Source organism: Oncorhynchus mykiss, chromosome 17, assembly GCF_013265735.2.
Source record: "Oncorhynchus mykiss isolate Arlee chromosome 17, USDA_OmykA_1.1, whole genome shotgun sequence".
NCBI lineage: Eukaryota > Metazoa > Chordata > Actinopteri > Salmoniformes > Salmonidae > Oncorhynchus > Oncorhynchus mykiss.
The window spans coordinates 21,630,668-21,648,683 of record NC_048581.1 but is presented as its reverse complement, the minus strand read 5'-3'; the positions used below and the strand labels follow the sequence as shown (position 1 = coordinate 21,648,683).

General features: G+C 40.0%; 1 protein-coding gene across 6 annotated transcripts in view; it reads right to left on the bottom strand.

Moving 5' to 3' along the window:
• Nucleotides 1–4,998: 4,998 nt before the first annotated feature.
• Nucleotides 4,999–18,016, bottom strand: part of atf7ip (activating transcription factor 7 interacting protein) — a 56,357-nt gene continuing 43,339 nt past the window's right edge. For 4 of the 6 annotated variants that reach the window (XM_021567744.2, XM_021567745.2, XM_036949371.1 and 1 more), the window contains 2 exons: nt 12,468–12,541; nt 4,999–6,016 (listed from right to left, as the gene is read on the bottom strand). In XM_021567744.2, coding sequence (XP_021423419.2) covers nt 5,534–6,016; nt 12,468–12,541 — 557 coding nt within the window. In that variant the 3' untranslated portion in view covers nt 4,999–5,533. The other 2 variants (XM_036949369.1, XM_036949370.1) reach the window with 2 other exon arrangements.

The window sequence follows — 18,016 nt, the reverse complement described above, 5'->3', positions numbered from 1 at the left end:
CCTTAGAATGTAGAACTCAAAGTGCGCTGACTCTCTGTCCACCCCCTCCTCTACCAGAGAGGGGGAGAGGGGGGGGAGAGGGAGGGAGAGGGAGAGGGAGGGAGAGGGAGGGAGGGGGAGAGAGAGAGAGAGAGAGAGAGAGAGAGAGAGAGAGAGAGAGAGAGAGAGAGAGAGAGAGAGAGAGAGAGAGAGAGGGGTATGTGGAGGTGGGTCCCTCTATAGGATTTTGAATTTAAGGGATGCAGGTTCTCATTTGCAACAAATGTCTATGAAAATCTAATATAATAAGGAGAATGGCTCCCCCTATTGTCAATAATGAACACATGCTACCTGACATTTTTTTTTAACTAACATCGTGTTCAGGGGCGTCATGCACCCCAAAAATCTGTGTGGGCACAAAGTACGTGAGGAAGGCTGTTTCTCACACCTGAAAAAGCATTTTCCTGAGCCCTAATCATGATGCTTATTTCTATGTAAAAAAAATACATGTACACTGCTCAAAAAAATAAAGGGAACACTAAAATAACACATCCTAGATCTGAATGAATGAAATATTCTTATTAAATACTTTTTTCTTTACATAGTTGAATGTGCTGACAACAAAATCACACAAAAATGATCAATGGAAATCAAATTGATCAACCCATGGAGGTCTGGATTTGGAGTCACACTCAAAATTAAAGTGGAAAACCACACTACAGGCTGATCCAACTTTGATGTAATGTCCTTAAAACAAGTCAAAATGAGGCTCAGTAGTGTGTGTGGTCTCCACGTGCCTGTAGGACCACCCTACAACGCCTGGGCATGCTCCTGATGAGGTGGCGGATGGTCTCCTGAGGGATCTCCTCCCAGACCTGGACTAAAGCATCCGCCAACTCCTGGACAGTCTGTGGTGCATGATGTCCCAGATGTGCTCAATTGGATTCAGGTCTGGGGAACGGGCGGGCCAGTCCATAGCATCAATGCCTTCCTCTTGCAGGAACTGCTGACACACTCAAGCCACATGAGGTGTAGCATTGTCTTGCATTAGGAGGAACCCAGGGCCAACCGCACCAGCATATGGTCTCACAAGGGGTCTGAGGATCTCATCTCAGTACCTAATGGCAGTCAGGCTACCTCTGGCAAGCACATGGAGGACTGTGCGGCCCCCAAAGAAATGCCACCCCACACCATTACTGACCCACCGCCAAACCGGTCACGCTGGAGGATGTTGCAGGCAGCAGAACGTTCTCCACGGCGTCTCCAGACTGTCACGTCTGGCACGTGCTCAGTGTGAACCTGCTTTCAACTGTGAAGAGCACAGGGTGCCAGTGGCGAATTTGCCAATCTTGGTGTTCTCTGGCAAATGCCAAACGTCCTGCACGGTGTTGGGCTGTAAGCTCAACCCCCACCTGTGGACATCGGGCCCTCATACCACCCTCATGGAGTCTGTTTCTGACCGTTTGAGCAGACACCTGCACATTTGTGGCTTCTGGAGGTCATTTTGCAGGGCTCTGGCAGTGCTCCTCCTGCTCCTCCTTGCACAAAGGCGGAGGTAGCGGTCCTGCTGATGTACTGGCCTGTCTCCTGGTAGCGCCTCCATGCTCTGGACACTACGCTGACAGACACAGCAAACCTTCTTGCCACAGCTCGCATTGATGTGCCATCCTGGATGAGCTGCACTACCTGAGACACTTGTGTGGGTTGTAGACTCCGCCTCATGCTACCACTAGAGTGAAAGCACCGCCAGCATTCAAAAGTGACCAAAACATCAGCCAGGAAGCATAGGAACTGAGAAGTGGTCTGTGGTTACCACCTGCAGAACCACTCCTTTATTGAGGGTGTCTTGCTAATTGCCTATAATTTCCACCTGTTGTCTATTCCATTTGTACAACAGCATGTGACATTTATTGTCAATCAGTGTTGCTTTCTAAGTGGACAGTTTGATTTCACAGAAGTGTGATTGACTTGGAGTTACATTGTGTTGTTTAATTGTTCCCTTTATTTTTTTGAGCAGTGTATATTTTTCTGTATATCTAAGCATAACTCCTGAGCTGTCTGATACTCCTGACTGGTGGTGATCTTTTTTTTTAAAGAAACTAAATATGCTTTTCTGCATCTCTGATAAAAATCTTATTCAGAGTCTTATTCAGTACATTTAGTAATTGCTTGCTTTTCTAAAGTCTACCAAACTTGCCAGCAGGCTTGCCAGTTAAGATAGTTAGACAAGCTAGTTACTCTAACTCGATTGATAGCCTGAAATGGCTTCTTGGTAGCTGGTTATGAGGTTGAGCGATTGAGAGATTTTTGACTTATCTGAGCTAGATAAAGCCATCTTCATAAAATTGCTAGGTGGCTGGCAGTATTACAGAGAAACAACAACAACGAAATAAACAAAAACATATTTGTATAAATGTTTTTATTGAAACGTTTTAAAACAGGACAAATCTGAGGGGGCACGTGCTCCTGTGCCCTCTATGGGCATGACGCCTTTGTTTCAATAAATAAATAAAACATTTGATGAACAACATTGACGATCGGGAGTGAGATAAGTGGACATGGCAAAGTAGCCTATGGGCCTAAATGGTGAGAACTCACCATCATTTGAGGACTGTCTCTCTTGGAAATAAAAGTCAAACCACAAAGTAAAAACAACAATAGGCTAGTGTTTTGCTGTACTCATGGACTGTATTATAAAAAATATTTTGGAAATATGGAAGATATGCTAGCAAGTTCAAAAGGAGAAATAGGCTAAATACTTCTGAAAATGTGTGCTCTACACACCAGTAAACTCACCAGTATCATGGAAATACTAACTTACCTAGCTATATTTACTGAAGATGTTGACGAAGGGAAATTAAAACAATGTCATTATTAGGTTTTCTGAATCAATTTACTACAACATCCGTAAGCTCCCAAGCACAATTTTGCAGCAGAAACGTCTGTGGGATCAATCTAAAAGTGCTTTGTGCTTTTGCTGTTTGACTTAGTATGCTCATCATGGCAGGAATTCTGACAGTTAAGCTTAGAAGAAGTTGATGAGAAGATTTCAGTCAAAATGTAGGTCAAGATTTTCCTATGTAATTGACTCATTTTTCCTCTTGCCAATTTAAGATGGATCTCCATCTATGGCTGCCTTTACACAGGCAGCCCAATTCTGATCTTTTGACACTAATTGGTCTTTTGACCAATCAGATCACATATTTTGCCAGTAATTGGGCAAAATGTCAGAATTGGGCTTCCTGTGTAAATATAGCCTATGCTACCTTTATTTGCCATATTATCCCAGCTGAGCTTAGTCATATGCTATGGACTGTGATTGTGTAGGCTAACTAACCTATTGTTGGACTCTAGACATAAAAGCTGTGACAAGGGGGTAAATGCCCATAGAGAAAGATAGAGGTCTCTAGTGGCCAAAAGGCCATTTTAGCATGGGCACCGCCATTGAGGGCTTCCACCTTCTTAAAGTAGTCAAAGTAGTCAACTGGGTGGGGATTCCTATGGGTTGTAGCCTCAATGGCTCTGCCCATGCTGTCACAGATGCTAAAATGGCACAGATATAAAGATGAGTCCTCTATCTATCTCTATGTTAAATACCTACTAAAGACAGCTAGGCTTACAAATATAAAACCTAATTAACACCTTATTCCTGACCTCTCTACTTCACAGCTTGTCTGAGAATTCTTTGAGCACTCCAAAGCACCAGCTGTGGAATCTTATCATGCCTCTGGAATAGAACATCCTCATGTTGTGCAGTGCTTTATTCATAGCACATGTTCATATTCAGGACAATAGGGGGGAAACACACAAGTGTCAGCCTTTCATACCTTAAGTGCCACTCTTGTAGATCATGTGTGGAGAGGGGTGGTCATGGAAGCTGGTGTCAGTGTTGGATAATGACAGCTTTATTGGTGCGTTTCTGAATGGCTGCCACCCTCCGGATCTCTTTAGCTGCTGACAGGAAACGTCTATAAAAGTACCTCCAGGTGCAATAAGATTAGCCTAATGTCAGATTGTCGGCTGGAGAGAAAGAAACATGAATATTGGTCTGCAATGCAAGTAATTCCTTGCAACATTGACTAATACTGAATCAATTTACTGCATAACGGTATGTAATAAAAGCAATCAATGACAACTTCAGTACACTACATAAAGCTATGACACGAAGGCTGTGTTTTAACAGCCACTCTAAAAACCCAAATCTGACTTTCCTTCTACATCCAATCATTTTTATTTTTGTTTACTCAGTTTTACGTGACCCACATCCGATTTGCACGTTCAAACTGATGTAGCCTCTTAAGGATCCCGGATAGCACACAGATGCAATGCTCATTTCCTGTCACTGTTCCTTTACATTTTTGGGGTGGTTGTCATGATAATGGCAGGTCATGTGCAAAAATAACACTTCAGATCAAAAGAATCTGAGCCTCCAGACAGAGGTTGCATATGGAGGGGAGGATATGGTTTGTATCAGGATTGAGATCCACATATAGAGGTGGTATAAATTGGAAGTCAAAAGATCAGATTCCATGGCTGCGTTTACACAGGCAGACCAATTCTGATATTTTTCCACTAATTGTTTTTTTAAAAAACAACTTTTTTGACCAGATCAGCTTTTTTGCAAATAATTGACACAATTGGGCTGCCTGTGTAAACACAGGCATGAAATCTGCCTCGTTTACACAGCACAACAAATTCTTATGTATGGGCATATCCGATTCATATCTGACCTTTTCCCGATTGTGTAAACATCAGCAAAAACATGGAATCTGTTCAGATTCTTACCACATTCGTATGTTATTCTCAATTCATATACAATTTCTATGCTGACAAGACAATCACCCAAAAATGTAAAGGAACTGTGGCAGTAAATGAGCATTGCGTCTGTGGGCTATTTCAGAGGCTACATCAGTGAAAACGAGCAAATATGATATGGGTCACATGTAAAACAGACAACAAGATTGGCTATGGGGACAGCTGTGTAAACTCAGGCTAACAAAATGAATCTCAACACTTGTAAACTTTCCAATAAAACGTTTTATTGAATTTGTCATTCCTATTAAGTCTGGTTACCAGACAATACATACAAAATTACTATCATCGTTCTAACATCATTTAAGTTCTAACACCGATTTTGCATTCCTGTGCAATTTCTGTGAACGTTAAAATGTATTTTCTTTCACTTATTTTTTAGAAAGCCAAAAAAAAAAAAAAATTATAATAAAAACATCTGGACAAGGGTAACAGAAGTCAACATATAAATATCTGACCTGCCATGGGGAACAATTCACTTATGTACAATAGCTTAACTCACAAAGAATATACAACGATAGGTACAACGATAACCGTTGCCATATCCTTTCTCCAATCAGAGTAGTCTGGAGTCCAACAGTGTACATTTAGATGTTTTCTCATAGTGTGTGTTTGTGTACGTTCACAAGTGTTAACACTAAAGCAATCTCAGTCAGGGTTCTCCAGATCACCTTAAAAAATAAGCAGGTGGAATGCTATCAACTTCCTGTTACATGAAATGCCTTTTCCATTCCTGGTTGGCTCAGCTAGGAGTCGTCGCGCTGATGACGTCAGTGCACTGCGGCTCACAGAAAGTCCCGAAGCGCCCATACACATCCCGGGCCCGGACAGCAAAGTAATACGTAGATCCAGAAACAAATTGGGTGAGGGTACAGGCCATGGGCAGTGGCAGTGCCTTCACCTCCCCAATCTTCTTCCAGTGCTGCCCCGCTCCAGGGCCATTCCCGGCCGACCCAGCGTTGTCCTGGTGGTACGCGTACAGGTGGTAGCTTTCCACCCCTGCACAGGTCAGGTCAGTCTCTGCCACGCACCAGGACAGGACGATGCCATTCTGGTTTTGCACCCTGGCCAACTTCAGTTGGGGCTGCTGTGGTGGTGTGGTCTGGTTGGCCTCCATGGGTAGCCGGCCAGGAGGCAAGGGAGCCAAGGGTAACGGGGGCAGGGTGACAGGGGGGGGCTTGGTTGGAGTGGTATTGTTTCCCATGCGTGCTTTGGATGGGGAGTCCTGGGAGGGAAACGAGAGGAGATGGAAATTAATTAGGGCAAGAAATATGCAGAAAAACATGTATAGCTTTCAAAAAATAAAAATATATAGGTCAAAGACTTGAGGTTTTCAAAGTAGGAAAAAATATATATATCCATGCTTAGGCTGGCAGAAATATAACTACCCAGAAAAAATGACATTCTTTTATTTTGAATACCACATATTTGATGTGTCACAGGTACAACTCAATTTGTTGAAGGTTTTTTCTACAAAACCTCCTGCCTTACACTGAAATAAATGCTCAAATCTATGAACATATCTTTCGCTTCATCCTTTGAGATTTGTTTTTGTCTGTCTGAGTCAACAAAAGCAAGTTATTGTATTTGAATAAAAACTGGTGTTATACTGTATGACAATATTTTGTTACCCTGAATGACATCACTACGGCTCACAAATATTGATTAAATGTGATCCTTAAGCAATAAAAATAATGATCCTATGAACTATTATTAGTAGCAGAAATATAATTTTTCTTTTAGCTATTTTTTGTTGTTATAAAACTGAGTAAAAAACAGGATAAGATGTTTAAAATGTGCAGGCTAGCTGAACTTAAATCTCTTCCATACTAGAGAGAGAGAGAGAGAGAGAGAAATTACCCATACGCCACACACACAAAGAACCTGGGTTTTACTACACAACATAGTTTAACTGACACGAGGTACAATTTAATTCACATAGGATTAAATCAGCATTGAACATTTCAAACAAAGCATTAATTAAAAAACATTCCATAAACATTGGGCAAAAAAATGTAGTTTTGCTTAAAATCATCACGAAATAGTGGATATCTTTCTCAAAGTAGTCATGACATTACATCAGGCATTTGAAAGAAAATGCATAAACAATTATTCCACCAACATCAAAACAAAACATTTCTGTATTCTGAACATCAGAATATTAACCAAATCCATTGTTTGAACATCAAATGGAACACATCGACGTTCTCAAACTGAACCCATCATTCAATAACATCTTTAAAACATGGATTTATTTTTAGATTGCTTGTGTATGTCGTTTTCTTGTGTAGGCCTATGTAGTATTCTGTAGCCTAACTGGTGTGTAACTTGGAATTTGGACTAATAAAGCTCTGTATACTTTTCCCAGTCCGAGTTGCAGAGTTTTGAAATCCTTCGTTTTGTAGTACATGGCTCTGGTTCGGAGATCACTGCTTGGACATCCGACTTGAAGTAATATGTGATGTCCTGAAGTACTTTACGCTTGACTGCATTTTCTCCAGCATGGTGTAGAGCTCCTTTGGGCTCTGGAGGTCACCGCCCTTTTTGACAAACTCATCTGCACAACGTTTAACCGAACCACCAACCCCATCGAGTGCACCTTTTCCGTGGGACTTCTCAGAAAAATTACCTCTTTGAACTCATGAGAAATGACACCGTGCTCAGGAGGTAAAAACTATTTTTATTTCTATATTGCGTGACGGGGCCATCACTCATGCATGTAGTGTGGTCGGGGATGTTTTTTTCCCTTCCTATATCATCCAAGACAGGCTTCAGATGAGCCCACACGGCACGCTCGTCATGCCGGAGGGACTCTGATATGGAGGCATAGGATTGGCATTCCTGTGGTGTGTACACAACACTTGTGTGTATAGTTGCCTTCTTACGGCCGCCCCCAAAATGAAAAGCCTGAACCTCTTTATGCAGCTGACATGCATAATTTTCAGAAAAATACATGTGGATTACAACATTGTGTTCCTTAAGTGTGTCTTTTAAGTTTCAGCACTGCTTAACTTGGTGCAGCCAGTTAAACTGGTGCCTCGCAATAGCATCCAGTTACTTGTTTAAGTTTTTAACCAGATCGAGCCCCATGCCCATCTGTTTTTTTTCCCACAAAATTTGAGAAGGACCTTTCTCCATTGCTCGATTTCTCCCTTTGCCACTGTTGCCAGGAAATTTGTGCATTCTCTTCAGGTAGGGCCAGCTCTATTTCATCATAGCATAACTTTGCACAAACATTGCTTGTTCTTGTGATCACAGACAATGGAAGACAGTAACTCGGAAACTCTTGAGGTTTTCAGCAACCCGCTTTGGCTCAACCTGTCAACTAGAAGTTTCACATTCTCGTGATTAAGACACGCACAGGTGTTGAGGTCATGTGCCTTCGGCTCTGTAATGTAAAATGGCCACAGTCGTAAAAACGTTCTGAATGACAGCAAATGTGTCCCATCCACCTGAATTGTACTCTGCATGGAGTTATTTTAGAGATTTCATGAGTATGCACCTATAAACCTTCTTTTGCATGACCGTGTCTTTCTTCCCTGAGAAAAGGCCACTATTTTCATCTCTATTGAGAAATGCAATGACCAGTGTTTTCCTCACTGAAGACATTTTCTTTTTCCCTCGTGGCCTGTATTTTTCAGTTAGATTGCATTTGAATTTATTTGACCTTTGCATGCCCTTTCGTAATTTGTCACTTTTTTGTAGCGATCGTTTTAGTTGCATTTCCAGTTGGAGAATTTTCTTCATTAGTTCTCGTTTTTCCTTTTGCAGCCGCTTGCAACACTATGATACCCTTTTCACTTTTTCTGGAGTAGAGGAAGCAAGTGGTTGCTCCAGTGTTTGAGATTGAGGCTCAAGGTTCTGGAGTCAAGGATGGTTGTTACAGCTCTGGAGGTGCAGGTTCATGTTGTACTTGTACAAGTTGTTCAGGGGGCTGCTCAAAATAGTTTCCTTCAGTGGACACTGGAGTTAAATTCATCACCACAATAATTTGTTCTATTTTTTTCACGCCGCCTCCTCTGATTTAATCTCAATTTTTCCCTCTTTTTTTCAGCATCAGATTGTGTCATTGTATGGATCGGTGGATGATCAGGATTGACATCCTTCTTTCTTCTCTGATAGCTAAAAAACGAAAATGTTATAGTTATGACACTGGCGCAGAATAGGATTCACATCCATTAAATGTTATTAGTAGTCTATTAATAGTAGGCTATACAATGATAACACTTAATCAGAGTTAAATCAACTCCCTCTCCCAAACATGTTTTGTTACCATTTCACTGCTAATGTTAATAATAATCACTTTACTATAATTTGAGCCTGCGGCACACACTTTATATTGCATTTGGTTGCATTATTACATGATAGTTAAGTATTATGCATTGTTACACTGTAACTGGTAAATGTATATCCAATGCAGGTACACAAATGCAATTTCAACATACCTACACAAAATAGATAGATAAAATGCCCATCAAACTACTTCAATTCAAACTTGTACAGTCTCAATTTTTCATAAAGTGCCCCAAATGTGAAGCAGCATTTAACTAATATAATTCATTATCCATATGTGTGTGTGTGTGTGCAATATTATATTAACTAATATAATTCATCAGTTATACCTTAACTGCAGTGCAATAAGACATTAACTACAGTGTAATAATGCAACTTAATGTTAAGTGTTACCCACCCAGCTTTATATCCTATTATATCCTATTCTGTTGCTGACAGTAGCATGAAGCCATGAAAACAATACCTTGCTTTTCTTCTGGCTAGTCTTTCCTCCCTAGCAACTGGATCTGCGTTAATCTTTTGTCTGTGCCGTGCAGCCCTCTCCTTATTAGACAATGGCATCTACAGTATAAAGATAATGTTCCTTGAAATACCTTAAAATGCCATAAAATAGTTTACAATTATAATATTCAGTATTCATACAACAAGTAAATATGAATTGCATGATTACATTTTGTAAACTAGTGAAAACATGGGATAACAAAACTACTGTCATTCAGCATAATGGGTGACATTGTGGTATAACATGAAACTTTTGTTGTGCCAAAGGACAAAAAAAGCGTGATACTGAAGGACGGATTTCATACATAAACTTATATGGGTCAAAGACGAGACGTGTAAATTTGGTGTCCGAAGGCCATTCATTTTACATAAGATAAATATGTATAAATATAATATTAAAATCACTCAACTCTTACCCTTCTTTTGACCCAGAAATATTTGTGTTGCAAACTATTAAATTAAGGGAGTTATTGAGCTCTAAAGTGTCAAAATGTCCTTCAGTGTAACTGTCCGAGTTAAAATTCTAATGACAAAAGTGATTTTAAAATGTAGAAATTAATCGTAAAAATATAAATGAACACCCATAGCATAATTCAAATCAAATCAGGTCACATACACATGGTTAGCAGATGTTAATGCGAGTGTAGCAAAATGCTTGTGCTTCTAGTTCCGACAGTGCAGTAATATCTAAGTAAGTAATATAACAAATTCACAACAACTACCTTATACACACAAATGTAAAGGGATGGAATATGAATCTGGGCCAGCAGCCTTGCGAGGGTTAACACATTTAAATGTCTTACGTCAGCCACGGAGAAGGAGAGGGGGGCCCGCAGTCCTTGGTAGCGGGCTGAGTTGGTGGCACTGTATTATCCTCAAAGCAGGCAAAGGTGTTTAGCTTGTCTGGAAGCAAGACATCGGTGTCCGTGACGTGGCTGGTTTTCTTTTTGTAGTCTAATTGCCTGCTACATACGTCTCGTGTCTGGGCCGTTGAACTGCGACTCCATTTTGTCCCTATACCGACATTTCGCTTGTTTAATTGCCTTGTGGAGGGAAAAAATAGACTGTTTATATTCGGCCATATTCCCCGACCTCTTTCCATGGTTGAATGCGGTGGTTTGTGCTTTAAGTTTTGCGTGATTGCTGCCATCTATCCACGGTTTCTGGTTGGGGTAGGTTTTAATAGTCACAGTGCGTACAACATCTCCAATGCACTTCCTAATAAATTTGCTCACCGAGTCGGCATATAAATATATGTTATTGCCTGAGGCTTCCCGGAACATTTTCCAGCCCACTCTTGAAGTGTGGATTCCGATTGGTCAGACCAGCGTTGAATGGTTCTCGTCACCCTATTTGAGGTTCTGCCTATTGGACGGTACGAGCAAGATGGAGTCATAGTTGGATTTGCCGAAGGGAGGACGGGGGAGGGCCTTGTATGCATCATGGAAGTTAGAATAGCAGTGGTTCAGTGTTTTGCTCGAGCGGGTGCTAAAGTCAATGTGCTGGTAGAATTTAGATAGCATTGTTCTCAAATTAGCTTTGTTAAAATCCCCAGCTATATGGTTTCCAGTTTACATAGAGTCCAGTGAAGTTCTTTCAGGGCCTTCGAGGTATCTGCTTGGGGGGGATATACACGGCTGTGACTATAATCGAAGATAATTCTCTTGGGAGATAATGCAGTCGGCATTTGATTGTAAGGAATTCTAGTTCAGGTGAACAAAAGGACTTGAGTTACTGTATGTTGTTATTGTTACACCATGAGTCGTTAATCATGAGGCATACATCCCCGCCCTTCTTCTTACCAGAGAGATGTTTGTTTCCGTTGGCGTGATGCATGAAGAAACCTGGTGGCTGTATCGACTCTGACAACATATCCCGAGAGCCATGTTTCCGTGAAACAGAGAATGTTAAAATCTCTGATGTCTCTCTGGAAGGCAACTCATGCCCTAATTCTGTCCACATTGTTGTCTAGAGACTGGACATTGGCGACTAATATGCTCGGAAGCGGTGGGTGGTGTGCTCGCCATTCTAAGTCTAACCAGGAGGCCGCTCCATCTGCCTCTCCTGTAGTGACAATGTTGTTTTGGGTTGGCCTCTGGGATTATATCCAATGGGTGGAGGTCCGAACAAAGGATTTGCTTCGGGAAAGGCGTATTGCTGGTCGTCATGTTGGTAAATTGACGTCGCTCTTATATCCAATAGTTCTCCCCGGCTGTATGTAATAAGACTTGAGATTTTCTGGGCTAACAATGTAAGAATTAATACATAAAAAACAAAATTACTGCAGTTTCCTAAGGACTTGAAGCAAGGCGACCATCTGTCGGCGCCATCTTATTTCCTGTGTGTTAGTGTTTGCAGCAATATATAGAGTAATGGGCGACATACCGTATCAAAAAAATAAAACGTGAATAACTTTTGTCCGGACTTTAGCGCTTCATCAATGTCATTCAGTATAACAAAGGTAAAAAGCCATTTTAAAGCATAACACATTATGGTAATCATGTGACAGTGTGTGACATCACAAAGAAGACCCATTGGAGATAATCTATCAATGTGATGAGGTGAGTAAATATCTCTGAAATATTTGATGATTTCACCTTTCACCCTCTAGTAACATTTGTAACAAAAACACATGTCCTTCAGTACAACAGAAAATATACTTTTGTTATTTTACAAAATCTATATTAAATATGAAAAGTAAGGATAATCATTACTTTATATAGGTGGCCAAGGAGCTGCCTATTTGTATTTCATTGTGTTGTGTTTGTTTCGTATTCATTAAAATGTTGAGAAATTAATGCATTAAAATAATCTTATAGGAACTCAAATTAATCAAATAAAAATATGAACATGTGAAATAGATTCAGGGGTAACAAACTCACCAGAGGGGGGCGGTAGTGAACTGTCAGATGAGGACCACCAACTGACTGTTGAGGAGATGCTCTTGATGTTGTGCCTGTAAAGAGAGGACAATATGTCAAATTAGATAACATAATAAGCATCCCCTCCTCAAATCTGCATTGATCACAAGATTCTTTGAGTAAAGAAACTATATGCAAACTTTTACTCAGAACCACTTTTACAGAGCAAATAGACATAGAGCTGACTTATAACACATTGAATAACAGGCATGGCTAGGCTAATAGACATCCTTGGAATTATATTAAATTGTGTCAACTGACTGACCACAATCATAAAACATCCAGCAATTAAGATTAGAATCTAATTGTATTAAAAAGTGTGATTAAAATAGATTTCATTGTCATTTTTTTGTCAACAAACTACACAAAATACTAAATGTGAAAGTAAAATTCTAATATTTGTAATAAAAAATATGAAAAAGAAAACATTTCTTGATTAGAGTATTCAACCCCCTTGAGTTAGAATTACCTTTGGCAGAGATTACAGCTGTGACTATTTCTGGGTAAGTCTAAGAGCTTTGCACATTATTTTATTATTACAATTCTTTAAGCTCTGTCAAGTTGGTTGTTGATTATTGCTAGACAGCCATTTTCAAGTCCTGCCATAGATATTCAAGCCGATTTAAGTCAAAACTGAAACTAGACCACTCAGGAACATTCAACGTTGTCTTGGTAAGCAACTCCAGTGTATATTGGGCCTTGTTTTAGGTTATTGTCCTGCTGAAAGTGACAGTCTCCCAGTGTCTGTTGAAAAGCAGACTGGACAAGGTTTTCCTCTAAGGATTTATAAAAAATTCCCTAGTCCTTGCCAATGACAAGCATACTCACAGCATGATGCAGCCAGCCCCACCACTATGCTTGCTTATGACCCTGTCAAGGAGCATTATGACCATCATAATCATATACAGAAAAAACATATAAAAACGCAACTTGTAAAGTGTTAGTCCCATGGTTCATGAGCGAAAATAAAAGAGCCCAAAAATTCCCATTCACGCAATGTGCAGTTTTGTCACAAAACACAATGTCACAGATGTCTCAAGTTGAGGGAGTGTGCAATTGGCATGCTGCCTGCAGGAATGTCCACCAGAACTGTTGCCAGAGAATGTAATGGTAATTTCTCTCATCGTCGTTTTAGAGATTTTGCAGTATGTCCTACCGGCCTCACAACCGCAGACCATGTTTATGGCGTTGTGTGGGCGAGCTGTTTGCTCATGTCAATGTTGTGAACAGAGTGCCCCATGGTGGCAGTGGGGATATGGTATGGGCAGGCATAAGCTACGGACAACGAACACAATTACATTTTATTGATGGTCATTTGAATGGACAGTAATACTGTGAAGAGATCCTGAGACCCACTGTTAAGGTATCTGTGACCAACAGATGCATATCTGTATTTCCAGCATGTGAAATCCATAGATTAAGGCCTAATGAATTTATTTCAATTGACTGATTTCCTCATTTGAACTGTAACTCCACAAAATCTTAAATTGTTGCATTTATATTTTTGTTCAGTATATGAAAAGTGGTACTCAGTGATATGTTGTGTTGGATTTGCCCCCAAAATAACACTTTGTATTCAGGAAATAAAGTTAATTTCTTTGCCACATTTTTTGCAGTTTTAATTGCAAACAGGATGCATGTTTTGGAATATGTTTATTCTGTACAGGCTTCCTTCTTTTCACTAGGTTAGTATTGTGAAGTAACTACAATGTTGTTGATCCATCCTAAGTTTTCTCCTATCACAGCCATTAAACTAACTGTTTTAAAGTCACCATTGGCCCCATGGTGAAATCGCTGAGAGGTTTCCTTCCTCTCCGGCAAATGTGTTAGGAAGGACATCTGTATCTTCGTAGTGACGGTGTATTTATACACCATCCAAAGTGCAATTAATAACTTCACCATGCTCAAAAGGTATATTCAATGTCAGATTTTTTCCCATCTACCGATAGATGGCCTTCTTTGCAGTGCATTGAAAAATCTCCCTGGTCTTTGTGGTCGTACTTGTGTTTGAAATTCGACTGAGGGACCTTACAAATCATTGTATTTGTGAGGTACAGAGATGAGGTAGTCAATAAAAAATAATGTTAAACACTATTACTGTCCATGCAACTTCTTATTTGACTTAAGCACATTTTTACTCCTGAACTTAATTAGGCTTGCCGTAACAAAGGGGTTGAATACTTATTGACTCGAGACATTTTAGCTTTACATTTTGTATTAATTTGTAAACATACCAAAAAATTACACTCTGACATTATGAGGTCTTGTGTGTAGGCCAGTGACGAAACATCTCAATTGAATACATTTTAAATTCAGGCTGAAACACAACAAAATGTGGAAAAAGTCAAGGGGTCTAACTAAAAACTTTCTGAAGACAACCGATGGGATTTCATAAAATAACTTTGCCAATAGAGAGATATTTTAAACCTCCAAATTCAAGGTTTACATTTGTTCCGCTTGGTCTGTAACAAGCATATTGTCAATATCGGATGAAATCATCGTATCAAAAAAGAAATCAGATAGTGAAGAAGAAGAAAAAAATCTACGTCAGTTATCAATTTCTATTTTACAAAAAAAAAATTTTGAATGGAGTTACAATTTTTGCACACATTATATGTGGAGGTAAGTTGTTCTTATCATTGAATAGAACGGGAAATATGACTTTTGAGACATTGGAATAATTTAAACGACAATATCACAATATCTCTTAAAGTACATGTTATGGTGAATGTGTACAAAAGATTTCCACCAAGCGTGATGTTGAATTTTTTACTCAAAGTATAAGTATTAAAACAGTCAGTATCAACATTTCACTATCAATCATGTTACAAGTATGGAAATATCATCAAGGCACATTTCAGCAAGGAATTCAACATCAAATCAAGGTAGGTATTCCAGTAAGAATCATGTAAATAATAAATAATCAAACAGTGCAGATATCAACTGTCATAGTCAAAGAAATCATGTTAGTGTGAACACCTGGCGGGACTGAGGAGTTTCCCATCCTCCTCACATTGACAGCTGTAGCTCTGACACGGACTGGAAAACAGGCTCCAGGTACTGCTTAGAGGAGGATGACGTGCAGTAGTGTGATGGTACTATCAGTAAGTCGCACAGAAATGGTGTCATCGTTTTGTGCCTCATTCCTCACAGGTGTTAATCTGATGGTCTCCTCAAGCTCCTTCGCTTGCACCCAGTGTAGCACAGACCATTCAGCCAACAAGTGTTCACATACTCTCTTCTTCTCACCATAAACTTCAAGATGGTATGCCAATGTGGGTGTCTTTCTAGGGCTCATATTCTCAGACCTGCATCGCTGCACTGCAGTGCAGTCAACAAAACCACACACATACACTTTCCTCTCATTCCAGTCTAACGTTTGCCAGAAGTACTGGAAAATCTTCTCTCTGTCCTCATCACACATTGCATCGCAGGAGCATTTGGAAGACCTTCGACATCCCTCTGACACACATCCTGGTCCCATATTGCATGGCTTTCTCTTCACCTCCCCTTCTGTTGTTGACCTTCCTCTGTCCTGCCAACCCTTGATTGGTAGCAATTGATTGGTCTGCCGTTGTTTGCTCTACTCTTTTATGCGTGTTGTCTTAAACATTTCAAATACAATAATTTGAAATATATTAGCTACATCATTCAGCGTAGAATGTTCAGCAGATTTCAGTATTTTAGCATTGCCATTTTCCTAAAAACAATGTACATTTAGCTAGCTATTATTATAGGTAAAAGGTATGCTTTTTCACAAAGAAATCCTGAGGTGTCACTGGCATTTTCCTCATGATCACTTTCCTCGTCTGAGCTATCGCTAGCACTCTCCATCTCTGACTGCAAAACTCTGGCCTCTTCAAAAGGGACATTCACCATGGCACACAGCTCCTCCAATGAAAAAGACATGAAAAATAAGTTTGGCTCATTCTCAAAAAGAATGGATTAATGTTAGCCTGATTGTATATCATTCAATCAAGTATTAATCACAATGTAGACCTAACGTTAGCTATTGAAACAGGTATGAATCAATCTGAGGTGAAGTCTAGCAAGCTACATGGCTAACACTGGAGCTAGCTTAGCTAGCCAGTTTAGCTTGCTAATTTGATAGTAGTTAGCTATTACCACACACATCTGATCAATCTGTTCGCTCTTTATGCTATTGACTAGGTGGCTATCTAGATAGCCAACAATAAATCATTTATGGGAAGCTGAAACTTCGTCTGTCACATTCAATGACAATGGAATGGGTGAGCCAAAGCCAGACAGTTAGCTAGCTACCTTGCCATTTCATTTGCACTCTCCCTCAAAACAGAATCTCAACAGCAGGTTTTTATCTGAGAAATACTTGTCTTACTCCGGGAAGGATATAATATTACAAAAGGCAGAAGGTAATTAAAGTGCAACTTACCTCTGATCACATCTGGCTACGCACCCACAAACACGAACAAAATCTCCTCAGAAAAGTGAAGACGTGAGCTCCTTTCAAGCAATAATATCCATCTGCGGACTGCAGTAACTACACAGCCGTACCCACTGCCATTGAGGGTACTTGTAACAGTACAACAACCATTAGCATTAAGTCATTACATGCTGCGTCCACTAGCATTACGTCACTATATGCACACTAGCCAGCAGAGAAAAAGTTTATGGTAATATTTTTTTATTTCACCTTTATTTAACCAGGTAGGCAAGTTGAGAACAAGTTATCATTTACAATTGCGACCTGAATAAAGCAAAGCAGTTCAACACATACAACAACAGAGAGTTACACATGGAATAAACAAACATACAGTCAATAATACTGTCAGAAAGACTATATACAGTGTGTGCAAATGAGGTAAGATAAGGGAGGTAGGGCAATAAATAAGCCATGTTGGCAAAGTGATTACAATATACAAATTAAACACTAGAGTGATTGATGTGCAGAAGATGAATGTGCAAGTAGAGATACTGGGGTGCAAAGGAGCAAGATAAATAAATACAGTATGGGGTGAGGTAGTTGGATGGGCTATTTACAGATGGGCTATGTACTGGTGCAGTGATCTCTGAGCTGCTCTGACAGCTGGTGCTTAAAACTAGTGAGGGAGATATGAGTCTCCAGTAGAGGTTGACCGATTAATCGTAATGGCCGATTAATTAGGGCCGATTTCAAGTTTTCATAACAATCTGTAAATCGGCATTTTTGGACACCTGCATTGCACTCCAGGAGGAGACTGCGTGGCAGACTGACCACCTGTTATGCGAGTGCAGCAAGGAGACAAAGTAAGGTGCTAGCTAGCAGTAAAATGATCTTGGTTGATGATATTACTAGTTTATCTAGCTTGTCCTGTGGTGCATATAATCGATGCAGTGTCTGTTAATTTATCGTTGAATCACAGCCTACTTCGCCAAACGGGTGATATAACAAGCGCATTCGCGAAAAAAGCACTGTCGTTGCACCAATGTGTACCTAACCATAAAGATCAGTGCCTTTCTTAAAATCAATACACAAGTATATATTTTTAAAC